The sequence below is a fragment of the Rhinopithecus bieti genome, unplaced genomic scaffold (assembly GCF_001698545.2).
Source record: "Rhinopithecus bieti isolate Rb0 unplaced genomic scaffold, ASM169854v2 scaffold_33474, whole genome shotgun sequence".
Taxonomy (NCBI): Eukaryota; Metazoa; Chordata; class Mammalia; order Primates; family Cercopithecidae; genus Rhinopithecus; species Rhinopithecus bieti.
In genome coordinates this window covers 253,317-273,815 of record NW_016814460.1, presented here as the reverse complement: position 1 = coordinate 273,815, position 20,499 = coordinate 253,317, and the positions used below count along the sequence as shown (strand labels likewise).

The 20,499-nt window shown below is 47.7% G+C and overlaps 1 protein-coding gene and 1 long non-coding RNA gene across 10 annotated transcripts in view; one reads left to right on the top strand and one right to left on the bottom strand.

Annotated features, from left to right (window-relative positions):
- The first annotated feature begins 4,315 nt into the window (after positions 1-4,315).
- Positions 4,316-20,499, top strand: part of PDE1B (phosphodiesterase 1B) — a 35,086-nt gene continuing 18,902 nt past the window's right edge. For 3 of the 9 annotated variants that reach the window (XR_001881284.1, XR_001881283.1, XM_017851039.1), the window contains exon 1: positions 5,174-5,372. Coding sequence is in view for 4 of the 9 variants with exons in the window: in XM_017851039.1 (XP_017706528.1) it covers positions 5,176-5,372 (197 nt within the window). In the remaining 5 variants the exon portion in view is untranslated. The other 6 variants (XM_017851048.1, XM_017851047.1, XM_017851040.1 and 3 more) reach the window with 5 other exon arrangements.
- LOC108514650 (uncharacterized) lies at positions 6,141-15,062 on the bottom strand. The gene is made up of 3 exons (XR_001881285.1): positions 14,984-15,062; positions 9,658-9,959; positions 6,141-6,394 (listed from the first exon to the last, which is right to left on the bottom strand). It is a non-coding gene; the product is annotated as an uncharacterized LOC108514650 (long non-coding RNA).

Below are 20,499 nucleotides of genomic sequence, written 5' to 3'. Positions count from 1 at the left end.
TATTTCTATAGAGCTTTATCATGTGCAGGTTTGTGTATCTGCCACTACAGTGAAGATACAGAATAGGCCGGGCGCAGTGGCTCACTCCTGTAATCCCATCTCTTTAGGAGGCCAAGGCAGGTGGATCACCTGAGGTCAGGGGTTTGAGAGCAGCCTGGCCAACATAGTGAAACACCGTCTCTACTAAAAATATAAAAACTAGCTGGGTGTGGTGGCGCGTGCCTGTAGTCCCACTACTCAGGAGGCTGAGGCAGGAGAATCACTTGATCCTGGGAGGTGGAGGTTGCAGTAAGCTGAGATCCTGCCACAGCACTCCAAGCTGGGTGACAGAGCGAGACTCTGTCTCAAAAAATAAATAATAATTTAAAAAAAGATACAGAACGGTTCCATTACCACAAGGATCCCTTGTATTGCTCTTTTATAGCCATGCCTGCTTCCCCTCCTACAACCCCCTTCCCCATCTCTAGCCCCTGGTAACACAGATATATTCTCTATTTCTAAAATTTTGTAATTTGATATATCTTTTTGTAAACATATAATTATACACACATATTTCCCTACCACTTATACTTTTTTAAAGTGCTTTGACATCCTTATAGCAATTCTGCAAGGTAGCCAGGGAAGGCTTTCCTATTTCAGGTCAGAAAACAGATTTAGAAATATTAAATGACTGAATGAAGGTCACATGTTTAGCAGTAGAACTAGAACTGGGACCCAAGTCTGATGTTCAGTCCTAGACCTTTTCTACCTGCCCGGTCTGCCTCTTCACAAGGGAAGACTTAGTTTTTAGAATCCAGAGACCTTAGAAGGAGCAAATTGGAGAAGGTGAGGACATGATGGCCTTTACCACTGGAAGCAGAAAGTGAACGTCTAGAGGTGAAGGGACAGAGAAGTAACAGGACCCATCAGTATTTCAGGCAATTTGTTTCCTTTATCAGGAGCGTCTCTGTCCTCTTACAACTTGGGACACAATAAGTTGTTTCCCACACAATAAGTTGTGTCCCAGTTGTAAGTTTGCTTTACTTAGGCCCAAAGGAAGTAAAGAATGGATATCAGAAATCTCACCCCATTTGTTTTGTCTTACAGGCACAGAGTAGGTTCTAGCCTCAGCATTTTCATTAATGCAGTGTTTTCATTAAAATCTCCATTAACTTGTTTGCAGCAATAAGATGGAATTATCCCTCCCACAAGGCCTGGGGCAAGATACTTGCAGAGATGCTCCGTTTTGTTTGGACAGTAGAAACACTGCCTCCCCTGCCATGGTGTTCAATCCAGTTGGCAGGTGGGCCAACTTCAAAGTGCAGAAGGAGCTGAGTGTGGTGGCTCACCCCTGTGATCCCAGCACTTTGGGAGGCAGGTGGATCGCTTGAACTCAGGAGTTTGAGACCACTCTGGGCAACATAGTGAAACCCTGTCTCTACAAAAATACAAAAAATTAGCTGGGCATGGTGGCTGTTGCCTGTAATCCCAACACTCTGAGAGGCCAAGGTCAGTGGATCCCTTGAGCTCAGGAGGTTGAGACCAGCTTGGCTAACATGGCGAACTCCGTCTCTACAAAAAAAATACAAAAACTAGCTGGGCATAGTGGCTCTTACCTGTAGTCCCAGCTACTTGGAAGGCTGAGTTGGGGAGGATCGCTTGAGTCCAGGAGGCAGAGGTTGCAGTGAGCCAAGATGATGCCATTGCACTCCAGTCTGGGCAACAGAGCGAGAGCCTGTCTCAAAAAAAACCAAAAAAACAAAAAAACAAAAAAAAATAAGGTGCATAAGGTCCAGGGCCTGGGCAAGGGGATGATGCCCTGAGGCACTTTGCTTTGCAGGAAGGGAACAACTGTGCTGTGAACACCAGGGTCCAGGAGGGAGGAGGTCCCAGCTAGGGACAAGGCTTCCTTCACCTTAGGTCCTTATACTTATATCAGTTCTTCTCCAACAAAGTTTGACTTTGAGAAGAAGCTGGCACATGGCTGAAATGCACTCACGCGGTTGGGGGAAGAGTGTTCTTCCAGTCCTCCTCCCCACAGGGCCTCCTGCTTCTCCTAAGTACCTGTCATCAAAGGAGATGAAGATGAATCCCCCTTCAGCCCCCACACCTCAATGAGTTGTCAAGTACTCTCCCTCCCACTTGAATAGGAAGCAGGAGCAGCAGGCCAGGTTGCAGGTTGAGGAAGTCAGAAGTTAACTTGAGCTGAGTTTGCAGCTCTGGAGAGATTGAGGAGCAGACTTTTCTCTTGTCACTTTGGAAGGAGAGGATTGTGAGGCTGCCCCTTTAAATAGCATTCCCGTAGGAGGCAGATCACATCCATCCGTCACCTGCTGCCAAAGCATCATTTTTGGTCTCTATCAAACTCAAAGCTTGTTGGAAAGGATTGTGGGGTTAGGGGAGTGAGGAGGCAGAGCCTCCTAGGGGTAGGGGGCAGTTTAGAAGCTGAAAAGGAGAGGAATGAGAAGGAGCCTGGGAATGGTGGGGGTTGGGGACAAAAGGAAAAGACAGGGAGAGAATAGTTGTCTTTTGAACCTCTGAGTGGAACAAGTATACCCTATTCTTATCTCTTTAGGGATGCAGCAAGGCAGAAATGGGATTGTATTGCAACAAGAGGAATGAGGTTGAGACTAAACACCAGGACTGGTGACTAAAGAAAGAGAAAGAGAGCCACAGAGTGAAAAAGGCTCGTTTCACTCTGACTTGGCTCTGGTTTTATCACTTACTCTCTGTGGGACTGTATAATTTTTCTGGGTTAGTTTAGTTAGTTCTCATTTATTTTATTTTGCTTTTTCCATCAAACTGTATTGTCTATGAAGTTTTCCCATTTATTAAATGAAGGGGATTAGAGTAGATGAACTCTAATGTCTCTTTCATGAATAACTTTGTGTGTGTGTGTGTGTGTGTGTGTGTGAATTAGCCTTAAAATAAGTCAGGAGCAGGGGGTCTTGGGAAAGCAGGATATGCCACTATGTTAACAAGAAATGTTGAGAGATCCCTGTGGATGTACATCTTGCCTCTTTCCCACCTGTTCTAGTTTAAAGACCTGCCTAAATTTGGAGAGTCCTTAGTTCTAATCCTAATTTACTAATTAGAACTCTTTAGCACCATCCTAATTTGCAATTCTTTTGTAGTTTCCAGCCCATTTCATTTTCAGTTGATAAGGAGGAGATTACTCCCAAATTTTCAGAAATGGGCTGTGTAGTAGGAGTGTGACTAGGGTCTCAGATGCAGCCAGTTTTGACTGGGTCTGCTCTTCCAGCAAGAAGGGAAAAGAGGGATGTGTGCTAAAGGTAGATGGACAGAGGGTGGGAAGTCCCATTATTCTTTCCACTTTTTTCTCCATCTCTGACTCTGCCATCTCTTTCTGCCTCTGTACTTTCTGGGAGCTGGTTCTGCTGATACTTCTGCTGAATCTAAATGCTGACCTAACTTGGCAATTCTTTTATGTTAGGAGTCTTAGCTGTGACAGTCCATCTGCTTCTTCGCCCTTCCATTTCACTTCTTTTCTCCTCCTTTGACTGGGAGAGGGGGAGCCTCCACTCAGCATTTAGAACAGAGTAAATACCTTCTCCTGATCACTCCTCCTTCCAACCTCCAGAATTTTTTTGAAACTAAATTTTACATTCTGGGATCCTGGATTAGTGGCCTGTTTTGGATTCAGCAGTTAGTGAATATATCTCCACTTTCTGTTGACATAGGAGTTTCCCCAGTGCCAAAGCCAGTGCTCATTAAGGGGGAGAACAATATCGAGCAAGAGAGGTGGTTCCTGCAAGAGTCCTAGGTAGGACTCAGTTGGGTGGAGGAGGCTTTGCCCTTTTACAAGGTCTTGAGTTCAAATTCCAGTTCACTCCTTCCACAAATGTTTATTAATCAGCTAGGTTGTTTTGTGCTGGGCCTTTACCTCCTAGATTTCTTTCTCTGAAGACAGAATAGAAGAAATGAGCTGGAAGTGCTTCAGGAGGGGTTTTGATATCAGGAATGTTTTCCTAGCTGTGTAGAGTTATTACCTAGTCAAAGAAGATGTTAGGCCGGGCGCGGTGGCTCACACCTGTAATCCCACCACTTTGGGAGGCCGAGGCTGGCAGATCACGGGGTCAGGAGTTCGAGACCAGCCTGGCCAATATGGTGAAAGCCCATCTCTACTAAAAAATACAAAAGTTAGCCAGCGTGGTGGCCTGCACCTGTAGTCCCAGCTACTTGGGAGGCTGAGGCAGGAGAATCGTGGGAACTGGGGAGGCGGAGGTTGCAGTGAGCTGAAGCTGAGATTGCGCCACTGCACTCCAGCCTGGGTTACAGAGACGCCTTCTCAAAAAAAAAAAAAAAAAAAAAAAAAAAAAAAGGAAGATGTGGTGCTGCCTGCTCTGGAGAGCTTTGAACTTGGAAGAAATTCCTATATGCTAGGCAGGCAGGTAGAAGCACCACTGGGAAGGCCACAGTCTTGGAGAAAGATGGGGAAGATCAAGCTGAGGGACCTGAGGCCAAGCGTGGAATGCCATCACAGCTCACGGCACACCCTGAACTTTTCCAAGATAGGAGCACAGGTGGGGTCTGCTTTGACTGGGTTCCGAGTCCAGGTCTAGCCGGGAAAGATGTGTGCTCATCCGCTACCCCGCCCTCACACATGGGACACGCAGGCAGCGAGGCACACGTGGATACATAGAACCACACTCACATACACAGAAACTCAAAACACACGGAGAGAACCCACACAACCACCCACACCCAAGTCCTGCCCGCCGCCTCCGCTGCACTCTGTAAACACGCACTCACATCCGCCAGTACAGGGCACACGCAGCCACTCGTCCCCGGCGCCTGTGTGCGTGCGCTTGCCCTTGGGCGCTTCTGTCTGTGTGTGCCCCCGGCTTCCAATCGTTCCTTTGGGAGGGGGAGGAGTGGCTGCGAGGAGTGAGAGACTGGCGGGCAGGCTAAGGAGAAGGGAGGGAGAGCAGAGGGAGGGGGGAACCCGGCCGGGGGAGGAGGAGAGAGGCAAGGAGGCGGCTCTGGCAGCGCGCGGCGGCGGCGGCGGTAGCGGCAGCAGCAGCGGCGGTGCTGAGAGCTTGGACCGGGAGCCCAAAGCTCGGCTGGGCAGCGGGAGAGGAGGAGCCGCAGGAGCTGCAGCTCTGCCAGCTCGGGCCGAGCCTAGAGACACCGGCCTGGCTGGTCCACGCCAGCCGCAGGTGGGAAGGGCCTGGGATGGGGGGTGAGGGTCTCTTGGCTGGGGCTGAAGCTGAGCTGAGATGCTGTCTCCTCTCTCTGTTCCGTAGACCGTGGCTGAGCATGGAGCTGTCCCCCCGCAGTCCTCCAGAGATGCTGGAGGAGTCGGATTGCCCGTCACCCCTGGAGCTGAAGTCAGCTCCCAGCAAGAAGATGTGGATTAAGCTTCGGTCTCTGTAAGTCCCCGGCCCAGGAATGGGGGGAAGGGACCTTAGGGAGCCTGAGCGGGAGGAGGAGGGGGGATAACTGGAGCGGGGCTGTGGGCTGGTAGATTCTGTTTGGCACACATGTTGGCAGGTGCGAGGAAGCACGGCCCTGACACGCGTGGCCAGGCCACATGTGCAAGGCATGTGCGGAGCAAGCCGGCCGGTTGGAGCGGGTTTAGGAGTTGCAAAGATAACGATGTGCCTGTGCCTGTGGACCCCAGGCTGACACACGCAGAGCTTAGAGGCAGCACAGTATATGCAGTGTGGCAGGGCTGCAGGAGGGCAGCAGAGGTGCCAGGCTGACTCACACGTATCCATGTGCAGAGTTGTGCAGATGTGAGCCACATGACATGTGTGTGCATGAGTGACCGTGGGTCACAGAGGTATGTGGAGTGATTGCACACAGCTGTAGATCCACTGCATGGGAATACTTGTGCCAACCTGTGGGTCATATGTGTCTCAGTTGGGATTGGCAGTTTCTGCCTCCTGCACAGGGAGTGGGGTGGGGGGCACCCCATGTCTGAGCTGCTCATCTCTTGGGACCTGGAAACTCGTCCCAATGATGAGGGGACCCACCTGGAATATGGAGGGGCTTGGAGCCCCACCTGGAAGCTGAAGGAGGTGATGATGGTGAAGAAATATTAATTGACAAAGGCAAGGTAACTGGCTTAATCAAAGCCTTTTTGCTTATATAGGGTCTTCCAGGATCTCCAAGCACATTTGGGCATCTTTTCCTATTGTTGCAGTACGAGGGCATGTGGGGAGGAATAAATGGGAGAAGGAAGAACTCAGGTAGCTCATACTCCAGTCCCAGGGGAGGAAAGGAACTTTTCCCCTGCTCCTTAGAAAAAAAAGAGGATTGGGTCAAAGACAAGCCATGCACCATGTTTATCTCCCAGTCAGCTGCTGTCATCGGGAAATCTCCGCAGTCTGTTGATTCTTAATCAGGGAACAAGAGAAGATGTCCCTCTCTCTGAGATGAATCCATGGCCCTAGGAAAGAGGAAACAGATAGGAGACTATGGATGTTTAGAGAGGAAACACAGTAAACAGCCCTGAACCCAGTTCCTCCCCAATATTCTCCATAGTGAGCACCAAAGCTTTCTATTTCTGGGTTCTGGGAGAGGGAGAGATGGGGGTAGGGGATGGATAGATGCTTATATTGTATTGTCCTTTAAATACTTCATCTATGGTGATAAGATGACACCTTTCTGTGGCAGGTGGGTCTGATTTATACACTAGCTACTTGGAGAGGCCTTAGGGAGAACTGAGGCATAGTGGGCAACAAGGCTTGGAATCCAAATGTGCTTCTCAGTCCCCCTCTTTGGCTGCCTCTGGCCAATCCAATTTGCTGGGCTCTATGAAGCGCAGCCTTGGAATGAGTTCTGGGATGAAGAAATGGAAAACCAGATTGAATTGATTTTTGTTGGGAGGAGCACTGTGTGATGCTTTTGTTCGGAGGAGCACTGTGTGATTCTCGATAGAAAATGACGCTCTGTTAATGGTAAATGAGCTGGAAAAAGGGAAAGTAAGGAAGTAGTTGAAAGGTAAAGAAGGGCCCCAGGTCCATAAATGGGAGAATTCAGGATGGTTCCCCTAACATTAGTGGCTCATCATACTTACCTTGCCTCTATTCCAGGTAACAGGGCCCTGCAAAAGAGTGGGTGTTACTAGTTTCACTATCTCCCACACATTTCTAACCAAAAGCCTTTCCTGAAAATGAATTGCTGTTTCTTCCTTTAGTGTGAGAAGTGCTCAGTGGTGAGAGAACAGGATTCCCAGAAGGAGGCATGAAACCTGGGAAGAGAAGGGAGTAGAGGCAGCTGTCCTTCCAGAGTGCCTTAGCTGAGATGTCCTTACATGAGATTAGGGTGGACGAGGATCCCTATTGTTATTGATTAGATCATTCTGGTCTTCACTCACTTTAGCAGTCTGATCCTTAAGAATACTAGCTTTGTACAATAATCTATTTTTACAGGTAAAAAGTAAAGCTAGTTACATGTAATATAACTTACCCAAAAAAGTACAATCTCCTGATTATTAATTGGCAGGGATAGATTCCCAGTCTCACGTCATTAAAGCAGAGAAAGACCTTGATATCAAGGCAGATCCCAACTTGATCTACGTTCATGGCCTACTGGATTTTGCCTTTTTGAATACTGGGGAGGCTTTGACTATCAGATGAAGGGAAATAAAAGGATTTAGGGCTTTGCTGAGTAAGAGGTGGGAGTTTCCCAACTCTCTCAATGGGATGTTTTCTGAAGAGGTGAGAAAGGAGGTGTTCCCCCTTTTAAGTGGAAATAAAGATCCCCATGCCCCTTTGGTTAAGGTGGAAAGGGGTTGCTAAGTCTGGAAATAGGAAATAGACATGATTTATATCTTAGGACTGGGTACTGCTTGGAAATGGAAACATGGCATATATCCTTGTATGTATTTATCTATCTATCTAGATTCTTCTACTCAACACATCCTATTTTCACCCCTTTACCCTTCTCATTTCTATATTAGGACATCCAAACTTTCTTCAGAGAGACTAGGCCTGCTGTTTTTTGACTCTGGATAAAAAGCCCACACTAATATAATCGTGCAGGGCAATTTTTTGTTGGGAAGAGCATTCAAGAATTCTGTTTCCCACACTAAGACCCTGTCAAAAATAAATTCAGAATCTAATCTGGATCATATGAACTGAAGAGAGTCTCTTAACTGTGTGATTTTACCCCTATCTTCAGGACAATTTCCCTAATTAAGCAGACTCATAAACTGAGGCATAAGAGAGGGTGAAAGAGGCCATCTGGAGATGATGAGTTGGCCAGGATGATTTTCAGCATTTTTAACCCTAAGAAGAAGTGTTTGATTTGGCTGTCCACCCTTCTCTGAGATCAGAGGGCATTAGGGAACGGGAAGAAGACCAGAAGAGGTAGAAATAATTTCCTATGTCTTTTGTGAATCGAGAAAAATGATGAGCAGACCTTGGTTTGCCATCCTCAGCTCATTTATTCATCCAACAACTATTTCTTGAGTACCTTCTATGGACCAGGTGGCATGCTGGATGCCGAGGATATAGTCAGTGGTGGATGAAACAGACATAGTCCCTGTTCCTACAGAGCTTGTAATCTGCTTCAACTCCATCAAGTGGTGTGGAGAGTTGGGAGGCTCTGTATTTCCTGTTTTGCTACACCCACCCAACTGATGAAATTCTACCACTCTGGGTTTCTGCCTCATTTTTTTCTTTAGGGGGTTATATACATAGGAAAAGCATAAATATGCATTCTCTTTTTCTCAGGATGGTACAAACATTACTCTCTTTTCTCTGCTCCAGTTTCTCTTGGAATTTTACATTTTACAGATAGAACTTCCCCCTTCCTTTGGGACAGTGTAGACATAGTCCCTTTTTCTTCTTCTTTCCCCACATGGTGCACACTTGGGACCCTCAAAGTCTAGGCTCAATGTTCTATGCTGTGGTTCAAGGTCATTATAGATGAGCTGGAGCAGGGACCCCAGTGGGGATTATTTTTGCTTATCTTTGTTTCATCAGAGTCTAGTGTGATACCTTGAACATAACAGGCACTCAATAAATGCTGTTAAATAAAGGAATGAACAAATGAAATAGTGAATATATGTACATATGTCACGAGGTCCAGTTCTGTCTCTGATTCTGTGGTGCGTGTGTACCTCTGTGTTTGTTGAGTGGTGGGGGGAGGAGTAGGAAATGGAGGTGGAGGAAAGGGAGAAGATGATGATGTTGTTTTTTTTGAGAGAGTGATGCTCAAAAAGTATGAGGTTTGGGGACCTCAGGACAGAGCCTGGAACTGAAGGAGTTACAGAGAGGATCCAGAAACTGTGGCGTTTGGATTGTGTGAGATATGTTGGGATGAAATTGTGAATGCCTGCCTGACACGTATACATATGTGTTTGGGTAAAGGTTGATAGGTATGCTGGGGACAGAGCTCCATGAAGATGTGTCTGTTTTTTTTTTAAGTGGCATGTGTAATAATAAATGTGTTGGGAAGGTGTGCACTTACCTGAATACCTGAAATTGTCCTAGTTATGAGATGATGTATGTGTGTATGTAGGTAATGGGATAATACCTATGTGTGATCTTGTGTATGTATTTGTGACACTCAGATTTTTTGACATTCCTGGGGAGATCCAGTGGATGGGAGGAAGAAGCTGAGGTTGGATGCCTCATTGATTTAACACTGCCTTTTGCCCTCTTTTTGTATATGCCCCATGGAGTGATCTTCTATGGCTCTTACCAGTTTTGAAAATCATGCTGCCATTTTCCTTTTTCTGTCTGTGGATGTGGAGCTGCTGTGAAGATTGCAGCATGAATTATGGTTCCCTGGACCTCTGGAGAAAAAGGAGTGTCATTGTTCTCATGCCTTGGTAGGGATAGTTTTTGGTGCTGTCCTCACTGGATTAGTCCTTCCTCCTCTGCTTCCAGCCATGGCAAAGGGAATCTCTCCTTCCTCTGTTTCATACTCCACTTTTCCATCAAATGTCTTCTGTCTCTATTTCCCCCATCAACTTTGTCTTGAATGAGGACTGTGTGGTATCTCTGGGAAGGTAGAGGGTAGAAAATTCCTGTCTTAAGTTGAAGGGAAGGTGCAGAGGTAGGGGATCAAATTCAGCCCCAAGGAAGAACTTGACAAACCTCTGGTCAGGATAGGTGCCTGGAGGGAGGGAAACAGGGAGGCAGAGTGGTGGCAGTGGAAGGGCACGGGGAATAATGGGAGACTTGAGTTCGAGTTCACATTCTGTTCTAACAATTACAACTGTGTACTCTTTAAGTCACATAGTCTCTCTGAGTCTCAGTTCTTCATTTAATATCATTATGTAAAAGTAACTTTTAAATGATAAAGGCTGAAGGTCTTTTTCAGCATGGGAGAGCTTGTTTTGTGAAGAGGCAGGGGAATGGGAATGGATGGGCAACTATTGGCTGGGCTGAGGGAGACAAAGATTCAAGAGGTAGGAATATGAATTACCTAATAGATTTGAGCTGTGATTGAAGGAGTTTTGTTGATGGTTATCTGGAAGGAGAGAAGGCACGTGTCTGAGCTTAGAGACCAGAAGGATAGGTGGGGCTAGAGGAGGGCAATATTATGAAGGATGTGGGCCACTGAGGTCAAAAGAAAGGAGAGGAACTTCCTCCTTATCATCTTTTCCCGATGGTCAAACTGGAAGTGGATGGAGCAATTGCAGTTCTGAGACACGGCGAGTGTGGGAAGCCTAGGGGCTGCCATAGGTGGGTTCTATGAACATTGGGGAATTCCCTTCTGACATTTATCCCAAGTCCCTAGGCTTGAGGGTATTATCAGGTATACCACATCCTATTTTAGAAAATTACTAAAGTCTCTTAGAATCCAAACTTCACTCTGCTTGTCCAGGAGCCTCAGGAGGTGGTTTGAAAAAAGACAGAGGATTCCACATATGAGGTTGCATCTACTACTTTTGCCCAGAGGAAGGTGAAGGAGGTTGGGGATGCATGGGACTAGAAGGCCAGGTGAGATGCTCAGCAGGAAAGAAGACTGCACATCTATAACTACACCCTGCCAGGGAGTTCCTGAAATCAAAGGAATGGTAGCCTTCCTATCTCCCAGATTCCACCGACCTTTAAAAAAAATCTTTCTGCCACCTTCAGACTGGGATGGAGGAGCAGAAAACCTTGAAAACAGGTCTTCCCTCTCGTTTTGAGTCTTTAAAGGAATTCTTGAGGCTTTATGTCCAACTCCTCTGCTCTCTCTCATTTTCGCTTCTTTGATTCTTCCATCTTCTCCTTTGCCTCATCTTTCTCTGGGTTCTCTTTTGCTGTGAGGCTCCCTTTTGCTCTTCTCCCTTGTCCCACTTCCTCTCTCTGTCCCATTCCCTTTGACTTAGCCTTTCACTCTTGCCATCAGTACTTCTCCTCCCTCATCTTGGCTAGGGGTCAGAAAATCCCTGTGGCTCCCTCACCTCACTGAGGGGTTACTGTGGTAATGGTGCAGGATAAGCTTGCAATAGGTGCCCTCTGGGGCCTTATGAGTCCAGCCCCGACTCCTATCTTCTGCAAGGCGTGTCTTTTGCCTTCTCAGTGACCTCATCCTCCTAGTCCCTCTGGGGAGGAAGCCAAGTAATTGCCTTTGAATCTCAAGGGGCTGATTTTTCTCAGGTACGGAAGTTGAGTAGCTATTTTCCAACTCTTTTCAGGATAGCAGCAGAGAAAGAGGGACAGAACCAGGGCAGCAGGTGGGGTGGAGGTGAGACAACTGGGGAGACTGGAAGTTGTTAGATAATAAAATTGTCCCCTAAGGGAGCAAGACTACATGGTCTAAGAGAACGGTGGGACCATTCCTCCCTTCTTTTGGGAAGGGGCACAAATGAGAATTGAGCAGGGAAAAAAAGGGTGACTGAGAAGGGAAAAGGATAAAATCAACTTGTTATCCATTCAATGCAGGGAGGTCCCTAGTGCCCCTGCTCTTGCCCCTCTGCCCCAGCATCCCCCAGTCCTGCAACTGCTCCTGTCCCCTCAGCTGGGGTTGCCTGTATGGAGCTTATTGCTGTCTGAGAAGAAAACAGCAGGTTCAGATTCCACTTCAGCACTCAGACCTGGCAAAGGTGCACTGAGGGAGCTGTGTTGGGGTTTTGGTAGAGAGGAAGGCTTGGTGGGAGAAGGGTCAGGTTGTTTTTGGGGTAAGGCCTGGGGGCATAGGGCATGGAGAAGAGCTAGAAAGGGGGTGCTTCAGGTGGTGCTGTTGGATAGAGCCAGACTTCCAGGTCAGTTGATTCCACAACTGCAGTGAGAAGTCAGATTTGCAAATAATTATGGTGGCTACAGTGGGGTGATTAGGCTGCCAGCTGGTGTTGGCACCATTTAGGTTGGGAAGGGAGCTTGGTTGGCTGGGGGTTGAGGGCTGGGGCCTGGGGGCTGGTCATAGGGAGAGGCTGAGTGATTCTCTGGCAGGCAGGACCTGGGGGCTAGGGATGTTTTTCCTTTTATCCCTATTCCTTGGCTTCCCTGCTCCCCTGTTTATCAGCTCTTGCATATCTGCTTGGCACCGTGTCTCTTGTTCTCTCCTCTGTGCCCACCTTGTTTGGAAACTTCTTGCAGCCTGAACTGAGTGAACACACATGCCAACAGTATTGCCAAACTTCCTAAACCGTGAGCATCTCTCTACTAAGCAACTGCTTTAGAAATTCCAGTCTGGAAGATACATAATAAACCAAATTGCACTAGATACTTCAAAGACTTCTTGGTCCCTCCTGTTCTCTCCCATTCTGCTCTTCTTTGAAATGCCAACAAAATTTGCTGTTGTTTTTAATGGCAGTGAAATAAATTGAAGACAGATATGCCGGAGAACTTCCTGGAAAGTTCATGGAGGTTAGAATGTGGCCTTTCTCTGATAAAGAAAAAAATCTACCCTTCTCCTTTAAGCACTGGGCTAGAGCTGATTTGGGGAAGCAGTGAGCCAGTCAGAAAGGCTGAACTCAGGAACTGGGAAATTAAGGCCCAAGCATCCTACTTCCCCAGTGTCTCCAACCCAGTCCCTGAATCTGAGAACCATAAAGGCTACAGAGAAGGAACAATCCCCAGAGATAGTTAGTAAAATCGGGGCAGTGCTGGGACCAGACCCAAATCCTGCTGATCCATAATCTGATGCTGCCCTCGTCACACTTGCAGTCAGACTCTTGCCAAGTTTTTAATTTACTTTCCCATCCCAGACTACCTTCAACATCTGTTAGGCCCCATAGAAGCAGGGCATCTGCTGGGAACAGCTGTCGGGATGTGGTTTGGAGGGCTGGTGGGGTGGTCCATGTGGAGGTGGTTAATGAGCAAAATCAAATGGTATAGGGAGGGAAAAGAGGGGTGGACAAATGAACCAGAGAAAGAGTTCTTCTGGACTGGGTACTGGGAGCCTCCTCTTCAGTTTGCCTTCCTCTGACCTTCTCACCCACCCCTCCCAATTCCTCCCTCTCTCAAGGGCTGAAGTCTGACGGAAAGGTGACTCATTTGTGTTCTTGGCTGGGAGCTGGGACACCTGGGTTCTTATTGGTCTGGGCTGAGGCTCAAGCTGCTTAGATTATTCCCTTCCTCATGTGATCTGAGTTGTGCTGGGCTGTTGCTAGGAACACCTGTTAGAAACCGCTTCTGGTCAGAAGGCGCAGGCACAGGAGGAGTCTGAAAGCAGTCTCTCCCACTTCTTGAGTGTGTTTCCAGCCTCTCTAATGCAGCACCTTTCAAATCTCCTTTCCTTTCCTCCCTGCCCCCTTAATACCTCCTACCTCTTTTCCTTTCTCCACCCTCCTGGTTTCTGTCCTTCCCCCACTGTCTTCCAATCTTCCCCAGGCCCTGCCCCATTCCCTTCCCTCATCCCACCCCCACCCATAGCTCCTCTGTCCAGTGCTGAGGGCTCTCTCACCACTGCTGCCATGTCAACAGTGCCTCCCAGGATGGCAACCCAGCTTTGCCACCAGGGGGGCTATTTTTATCTGTGGAGCCACCCCCGCCACAGTGCCCAGCCAGCTGCCAGAACTGGGGCTGTCTGTATAGCAATGGAAGCCAGAAGCCAGGGGAGTGGGGGAGTGGGAATGCTCGGGTGAGGTGGAGAGCTAGTTGTTCTTGGTTTCTGGAGCTTCGTGCTCTACGTGCTCTGCAGCCTCTGCCTCCACTGCCTCACTGGGGCCTCTGGAATAAGAAGCCAGAGAGAAGCCCTAAACCTCTGGAGTGGTGGCATCAGGGAGACTAGAGCTTTCCCACAAATATCCAGGTGCCGTTTGAGGCCTGGATGGAAACTCAGGGGTCCTGGCTGTAAGAGTGGGCATATGGGACTTTGTTTATGAATGACTCAATGAATATTTGCTGAACTAACTAAAGATTTGGACTAGCCGGGCGCGGTGCTAAGCCGGTAAATCCCAGCACTTTGGAGGCCGAGACGGGCGGATCACGAGGTCAAGGAGATCGAGACTCATCCTGGCTAACACGGTGAACCCGTCTCTACTAAAATAGCAAAACTAGCCGGGCGAGGTGGCGGGCGCCTGTAGTCCCAGCTACTCTGGAGGCTGAGGAGGAGAATGGGGTTAAACCGGGAGGCGGAGCTTGCAGTGAGCTGAGATCCGGCCACTGCACTCCAGTCCCGGCGACAGAGCAAGACTCCGCCTCAAAAAAAAAAAAAAAAAAAAAAAAGAAAAGAAAGAAAAAAGATTTTGGACTAAATAATTATCCTTGACATTCATGTATCACTTTAGGGTTCCCAAGGTGTTCTCATACCATATCTCATTAGGTCCTTGTGAAAATTCTGTGAAGCATGTATTATTTACCCATTTTACAGACCAGGAAACTGAAGCTCAGTGTGACTTTCCCAAGGTCACACATAGTAATAAAATCTAGGCAAAAGTTTGTGATTTCTTTTTAAATTTAGTTTTTTCTTTTCAACTGAGCTAGCCAGACAAGTCTCCTGATTTTAAACTCATGCCCTCTTTCTATTGGAATTAGATGATTTCCTTGGTTCTTTCAATTTCTGAGATTTTGGAGCTTTGAAGTCAGCCAGTGAATCCCTTCCCAAGCACCACCCCTTTATCCCCATCCCCCTACCCCTTTTTCCTTACCAGAGACAGAGTCTCCCATCCTTTGTTTCCTACCTCAACCTTATTCTTCACTGCAGGCTGGGCAGGCATTAGAGTTGGGTTCCTTTCTATTTTTAAACTACATTTAAGGGCTAAAGGAAAACCCATACTGGACCCTTTGTTGAGGTCATCACATTTATGTCCTGCCTGCCAGCCAGGTGACAGTCTCCTTAGAGGTGGAGTGTGGGGTATGTGTATATGTGTGGGTAAGTGTTTATGTGTGAAATTTTTCCCCAGGAAGGGATGATGGTTGATAACTATCCCTCCTCTTAGGAACAATAAATAATAATAACAGGTTAGGACAAAGTATGCAGCATGCATACGTGGGCTGAAGTGTTGAGCAGCCATTCGTCCAACCAGCTTTGGTTCTAGTGGGTAAGAGAGCAGAGGAATGGACAAGATACCCTCTTCGAGGCTTTTCTGGTCTAAGAAATCTTTACTTTTCATTAGGAGAGTTGAGTTTAGCACTTACTTGGCTAGAGTGGCAGGGTCTGGAGTGAGGGTACAAGATGAGGCAGGGAAGCTGGCCTGGGTTGGAGGTTGTTAGTGTTCCAGGCTGTGTACTGCCATCTGCCCCCACTCCCAGTCCCATCCTGCAACGCAAGCCTGTCCACAGAACATGCCAAATGACCTGTGCTCATCTCCCGGGTGGCATTCAGGGGCTCTGACACTGGGTCAAGTCCTTTCTCTCTAAAAACACTCATCATCTTGTGGCCATTGTGGGGAGGGTGGTGGTGGGACACAGAGAGAAAGAGAGGGATACAGAGAGTGGGTTTATTTCTCCCAAGATCTGCAGCAGCCCTGCTTCACGGCTACCAGGTGTTCACTAGAGAATAGCCTTAAGATATTTGACTTCCATTCCTCTTGTTGAGATCGAAGCCCACTTCCACTTGTCCCAGTACTCGGTGGAGCTGAGAAACAGCAGGTTCCCCAACTTCATTTATTTCTAATTCTTCAAGGCTTTGGCATAATGACAAAGTATTTTAATTTCTTCCTGCTTTTGATGGGTAGGGGTAAAGGGAAAACTTCCTGTCATAAAATCCTAGCTGTTGGCCTGTGTCTTCTCTTTTCCCTTTCTGCTGACATACTCCACTCCATTAGTTCCTATTCCTCTCTACCACAGCCAGAGACCTAGATCTAACAGACTGCAGATCCCCGAACTCTTTTCCCCAACGCGTTGGGCTTCACCCGCCAGCTCTCCCCCTTAGCCCCGCCCAACTCCTCATCTGACCAATCACGGCCTCAGTGTACATGTATTGGTGATGTCATCTCCTAGCCAATCAGGAGGCGGGCTGGGACAGTGTGCGCACGTCCACTTGGAGCTGCAGGGACTGGGTTCTTCCCTCCCCAACCTTGGCGAAAGCAAAGTCTGAAGGCAGGAGAGGGGGTCCTGGTCCTCAGACCCCTTCGGGGTGCCTCTTTTGGCCCCTCCTGGGCCATCTCGTCGCTTCTCCTTACCTCTGAGCAGGATTGACCTCTCTCTGGTTAATTCATGGTTATTCCCCACTTTCCATTTTACAAATGAGAAAACTGGGGCTGGGGGTGTTAATTTGCCCAACCCCTTGGTTTCTATGAGCGAGTTCTCTTGACTTTCATTCTCTGCTTGTGGGTGGAGGGCCCTTCCCTCCCTGTTGAGCCGGCCTCTGGATAAGGATCCCCTGACACCTAGCTTCAGGAAGCCCCTCCCTACAGTTTCTTATTCTCTGTGGGAAGTTCATCCCCCTGTCTTACTTCCATTCTGTGAGGTGGATTAAAGCTCATTTTGAAGAATGGCCCCAGAAAAAGACCCTGAAGAGGGAGCTGAATCTACTAAGCTCCTTTTGGGGGTTCTTACAGGACCCCTTCCCCTCACGCTACAGACTTCCTCTCCGTGACAGATTCAGGATGGTTCCCTGTTCCTGCACCCTTAAACCTCTTGCTAACCCCCTTTTTCCCAAAGAGGAGCCCCACCTCCTCAGACCAAGAGGCTGGCCTGTGCTATTTCTGTCCTTTCTGGGCTTCTTCTGAGAACAGATTCTTGTTTCCCATCTGATTCAGATGTGAAACTTTTCCGCAGCCTCCCCTCTCACCCAGTTCCGGTAGGCTGGGTCTCTGCCTCCCCACTCTCTTCTTCCTGCAGCCAGGCCCCTCCCCAAAGTTCTCTCTGGTCAGTCGCTCAGTTCTACTGGGACCTGGAGCTGGAGGAGGAGGGCAGGGGCCAAAGAGGAAGTTGTCCCCGCTTAGGGGCCCTGGGGCTCCCGGGGTCAGGATTTTGATACTCTGAAGCAGGAAACTTTGATTCCCATGGCAAATCCTGTTCCTGTTCAGAGGAGCCACCTTCAGGGCCCCATCCTCAGGTAGGTGCCAGGGATGAGGAGAGGAAGGGGGAGGAGGAAGAGGACAGGTTGCTCATGGATCCACCAGTTGTAGTTTAGTGAAGTGGAGAGATCAAGACCTGACAGTCCTCCATATGTTTTGTGTGTGTGTGTGCGTGCCAACTTCACCTTTTACTCTGTCCATCTTGCCCTTTACCTTATTCTCCTTCCATTTCCATTCCCCCCTCCCTTTTTGAAATTGCTTCTTCTTGACTATGGCAGGTGACTTATCAGTGTTTCTTCCTTTTCTCTCCTTCCTGACTCCCAACATCCTTAGGACCTCACATCCCTTTGAAATTTAATCTTGTCTTAAGAACCCAAACTGGAAATACAGTTCTTCTCCTGACTACCATCCCCTATCTTCTTCTAAAGTCCTTCAGAGTTAGGATCTCCCCAGACCCACTCAAAGTCCTCACCTCACTGTTCTTCTGCAGGAAGTCCTTCTCTGGCTTCCCTGTCCTAAGCCCCCTACTTATGGTGATCTTTTTGGGAATGTGGGTGCTGGAAGAAGAGGCAGGGGACTTTGGAAATCCCCAGAACACCAGCCATGGTGATACAAATAAATGAACTGTAAAAGCTGGAGAAGCTGAACTCTTCTGAGGTGTTGGGTTATAACTGCCAGAGTCTTTTTCTCCCAATGGCTGCCTAGAGCTAGGAGAGACTGTGGACTTCTGGGAGTCAGGATCTGAGGCTTTTCCAATCATGCAGGGACTGAAGGTAAAGCAGAAAGAAGTGGTGGTAGTGAAATGGGCAGGGATGGAGGTCGAAGGAAAGTTGGGGGAAGCTGCCAGCTTTCCTTGGGGCCAGATGAGGACTGGACAGGGTTGAGCATCCTGTTCTACAGCGAAAGATACCTTTCCTGTGCCAGATTCCATGGTGGCTGAAACAGAGGACTTGGATTAAAACTGATGTTGGTGGGATAGAAGGACTTCCTGCAGAAGAAGAGTGAGGTGAGGACTTTGGTCTGGGGAGATCCTAACTCTAAAGGACTTTAGATTAAGAGAGGACCCTGGCAGGCCAGAAAGTATGGGGTGTGTGTGTGTGGGGAGGGGTTATTTGACTTCAAGAGGGTACAGTTCAGCAGCTGGATCCTTTCAGCCGCTTGAGTCCAGGTCCTCTTCTTAGACTTCTCATTTGTCAAATTTATTCTTTGATCTTTTTTTCCCTCCCTCCCCACCTCCTTCTGGTGTCTGGATCATGTTTGGTTCAGATTTCAACAGAAGCTATACAAGAGCTCCTGGACAAGATCTGTAAGTGAGGGAAGGAGAAACTCCGAGGGAAGTGTGTGCTTGAAGTCAGCCTACAACCTTACTCTTCTCAGGCTCACCGTTATTTTTAGAAACCCTGGCTCAGAAATCTCCATTGTGAGCTCTGGGAGATAGCCTCACACCTGATTAATTTTCCCCTTTCCATTTTATTTATTTAATGAACTTTTACTGAGAACGTTCTGTATACTCTAAGGATGGAGGCCAAGATAAACAAGTCACTGTCAGCGTCATCAAGACACTCAGTCTTCTATGGGCCAACCGACAGAATTAATTAAGGTTGGATGGGCTGAGACTGTAGAAGCTATGAAGGAATGGGTTCCAGTCTCTCTCTAAGCTAATTGCATGATTAGGCTTGTTCTGCCTTAACAGTTTCATTGTTTGGGGACACGGTTAGGTTCCAATGTGGGTCTACATTGAGTTGTAGACCTTGATAACCTGACTGAGATGGATGAGTTGTGTGACCTTAGACAAGTCACTTAACCTCCCTTATAAGGAGCTTGTGAAGATCAAATGAAGTTTGTAATTGTAAAGGAAAGATCATGGCTACTATCTTTCTCCCATTTCCTCTGTTAGGGGGCTTCCTAATTACCAGCCTCAATCCAGACCAACTCAGTCTTCTCCATCTGGACTTGGGAGAGAGAAGGTACTTGTTGGATTTGAAGGGAGTGTGGTGTGAGCTGGTTTGATGCTGATCACCATGATTTGATGCTGATCAGTCAGTTCCTATTCAAATTACATTTATGGAGACTTTTTGTATGTACCAGGTCTTTTAATGTATTATATCACTCAGTCCTCTTATTAATAGCCCCGTGAAATGTTTATTATCATCCTTACCATTTTATAGATGAACAAGTTGAGGCTCTAAGATAAACATTCTCAAAGTTTAGTGTATGTTAGAATAATCTGGGGTGTTTTTTTTAAAAATGCAGATTGGGCTGGGAACTATGGTTCATACCTGTAATCCTAACACTTTGGGAGGCCTCAAGCTGAGGATTGCTTAAGCCCAGGAGCTTGAGGTTACAGTGAGCTATGATCATGCCACTTCTAGATCTTGTCCAGGAGCTCTTGTATAGCTTCTGTTGAAATCTGTTGAACCAAACATGATCCAGACATCAGAAGGAAGTGGTAAGGGAGGGAAAGGAAGATTAAATAATGCATATGACACATGAGAAGTCTAAGAAGAGGATCTGGACTAAAGTGGCTGATAGGATCCAGGTGCTGAACTGTACCCTCCTGAAGTCAAATAACACCCCCTACACCTGTACTTGCTGGCCTGGCAGGACCTTCTCTTATTGTAAAGTATTTTGGAGTTTAGACCTCCCCAGACGCACTCAAAGTCCTCACCTCACTGTTCTTCTGCAGGAAGTCCAGAGTTATGATCTGGGTGACAGAACGAGACAGTGTCTCTTAAAAAAAAAAAAAAAAGGCCGGGCGCGGTGGCTCAAGCCTGTAATCCCAGCACTTTGGGAGGCCGAGACAGGCGGATCACGAGGTCAGGAGATCGAGACCATCCTGGCTAACATGGTGAAACCCCGTCTCTACTAAAAAAATACACAAAAAACTAGCCGGGCGAGGTGGTGGGTGCCTGTAGTCCCAGCTACTCAGGAGGGAGGCAGGAGAATGGCGTAAACCCGGGAGGCGGAGCTTGCAGTGAGCTGAGATCCGGCCACTGCACTCCAGCCTGGGTGGCAGAGCAAGACTCCGTCTCAAAAAAAAAAGCAGGCTGGGTGCAGTGGCTCGTGTCTGTAATCCCAGCACTTTGGGAGGATGAGGTGGGAGGATCACTTGAGGCCAGAAGTTTGAGAACAACCTGGGCAACATAAACATAGCAGGACCTCATCTCTACAAAAAAAAAAAAAAAAAAAAAAAAAAAAAA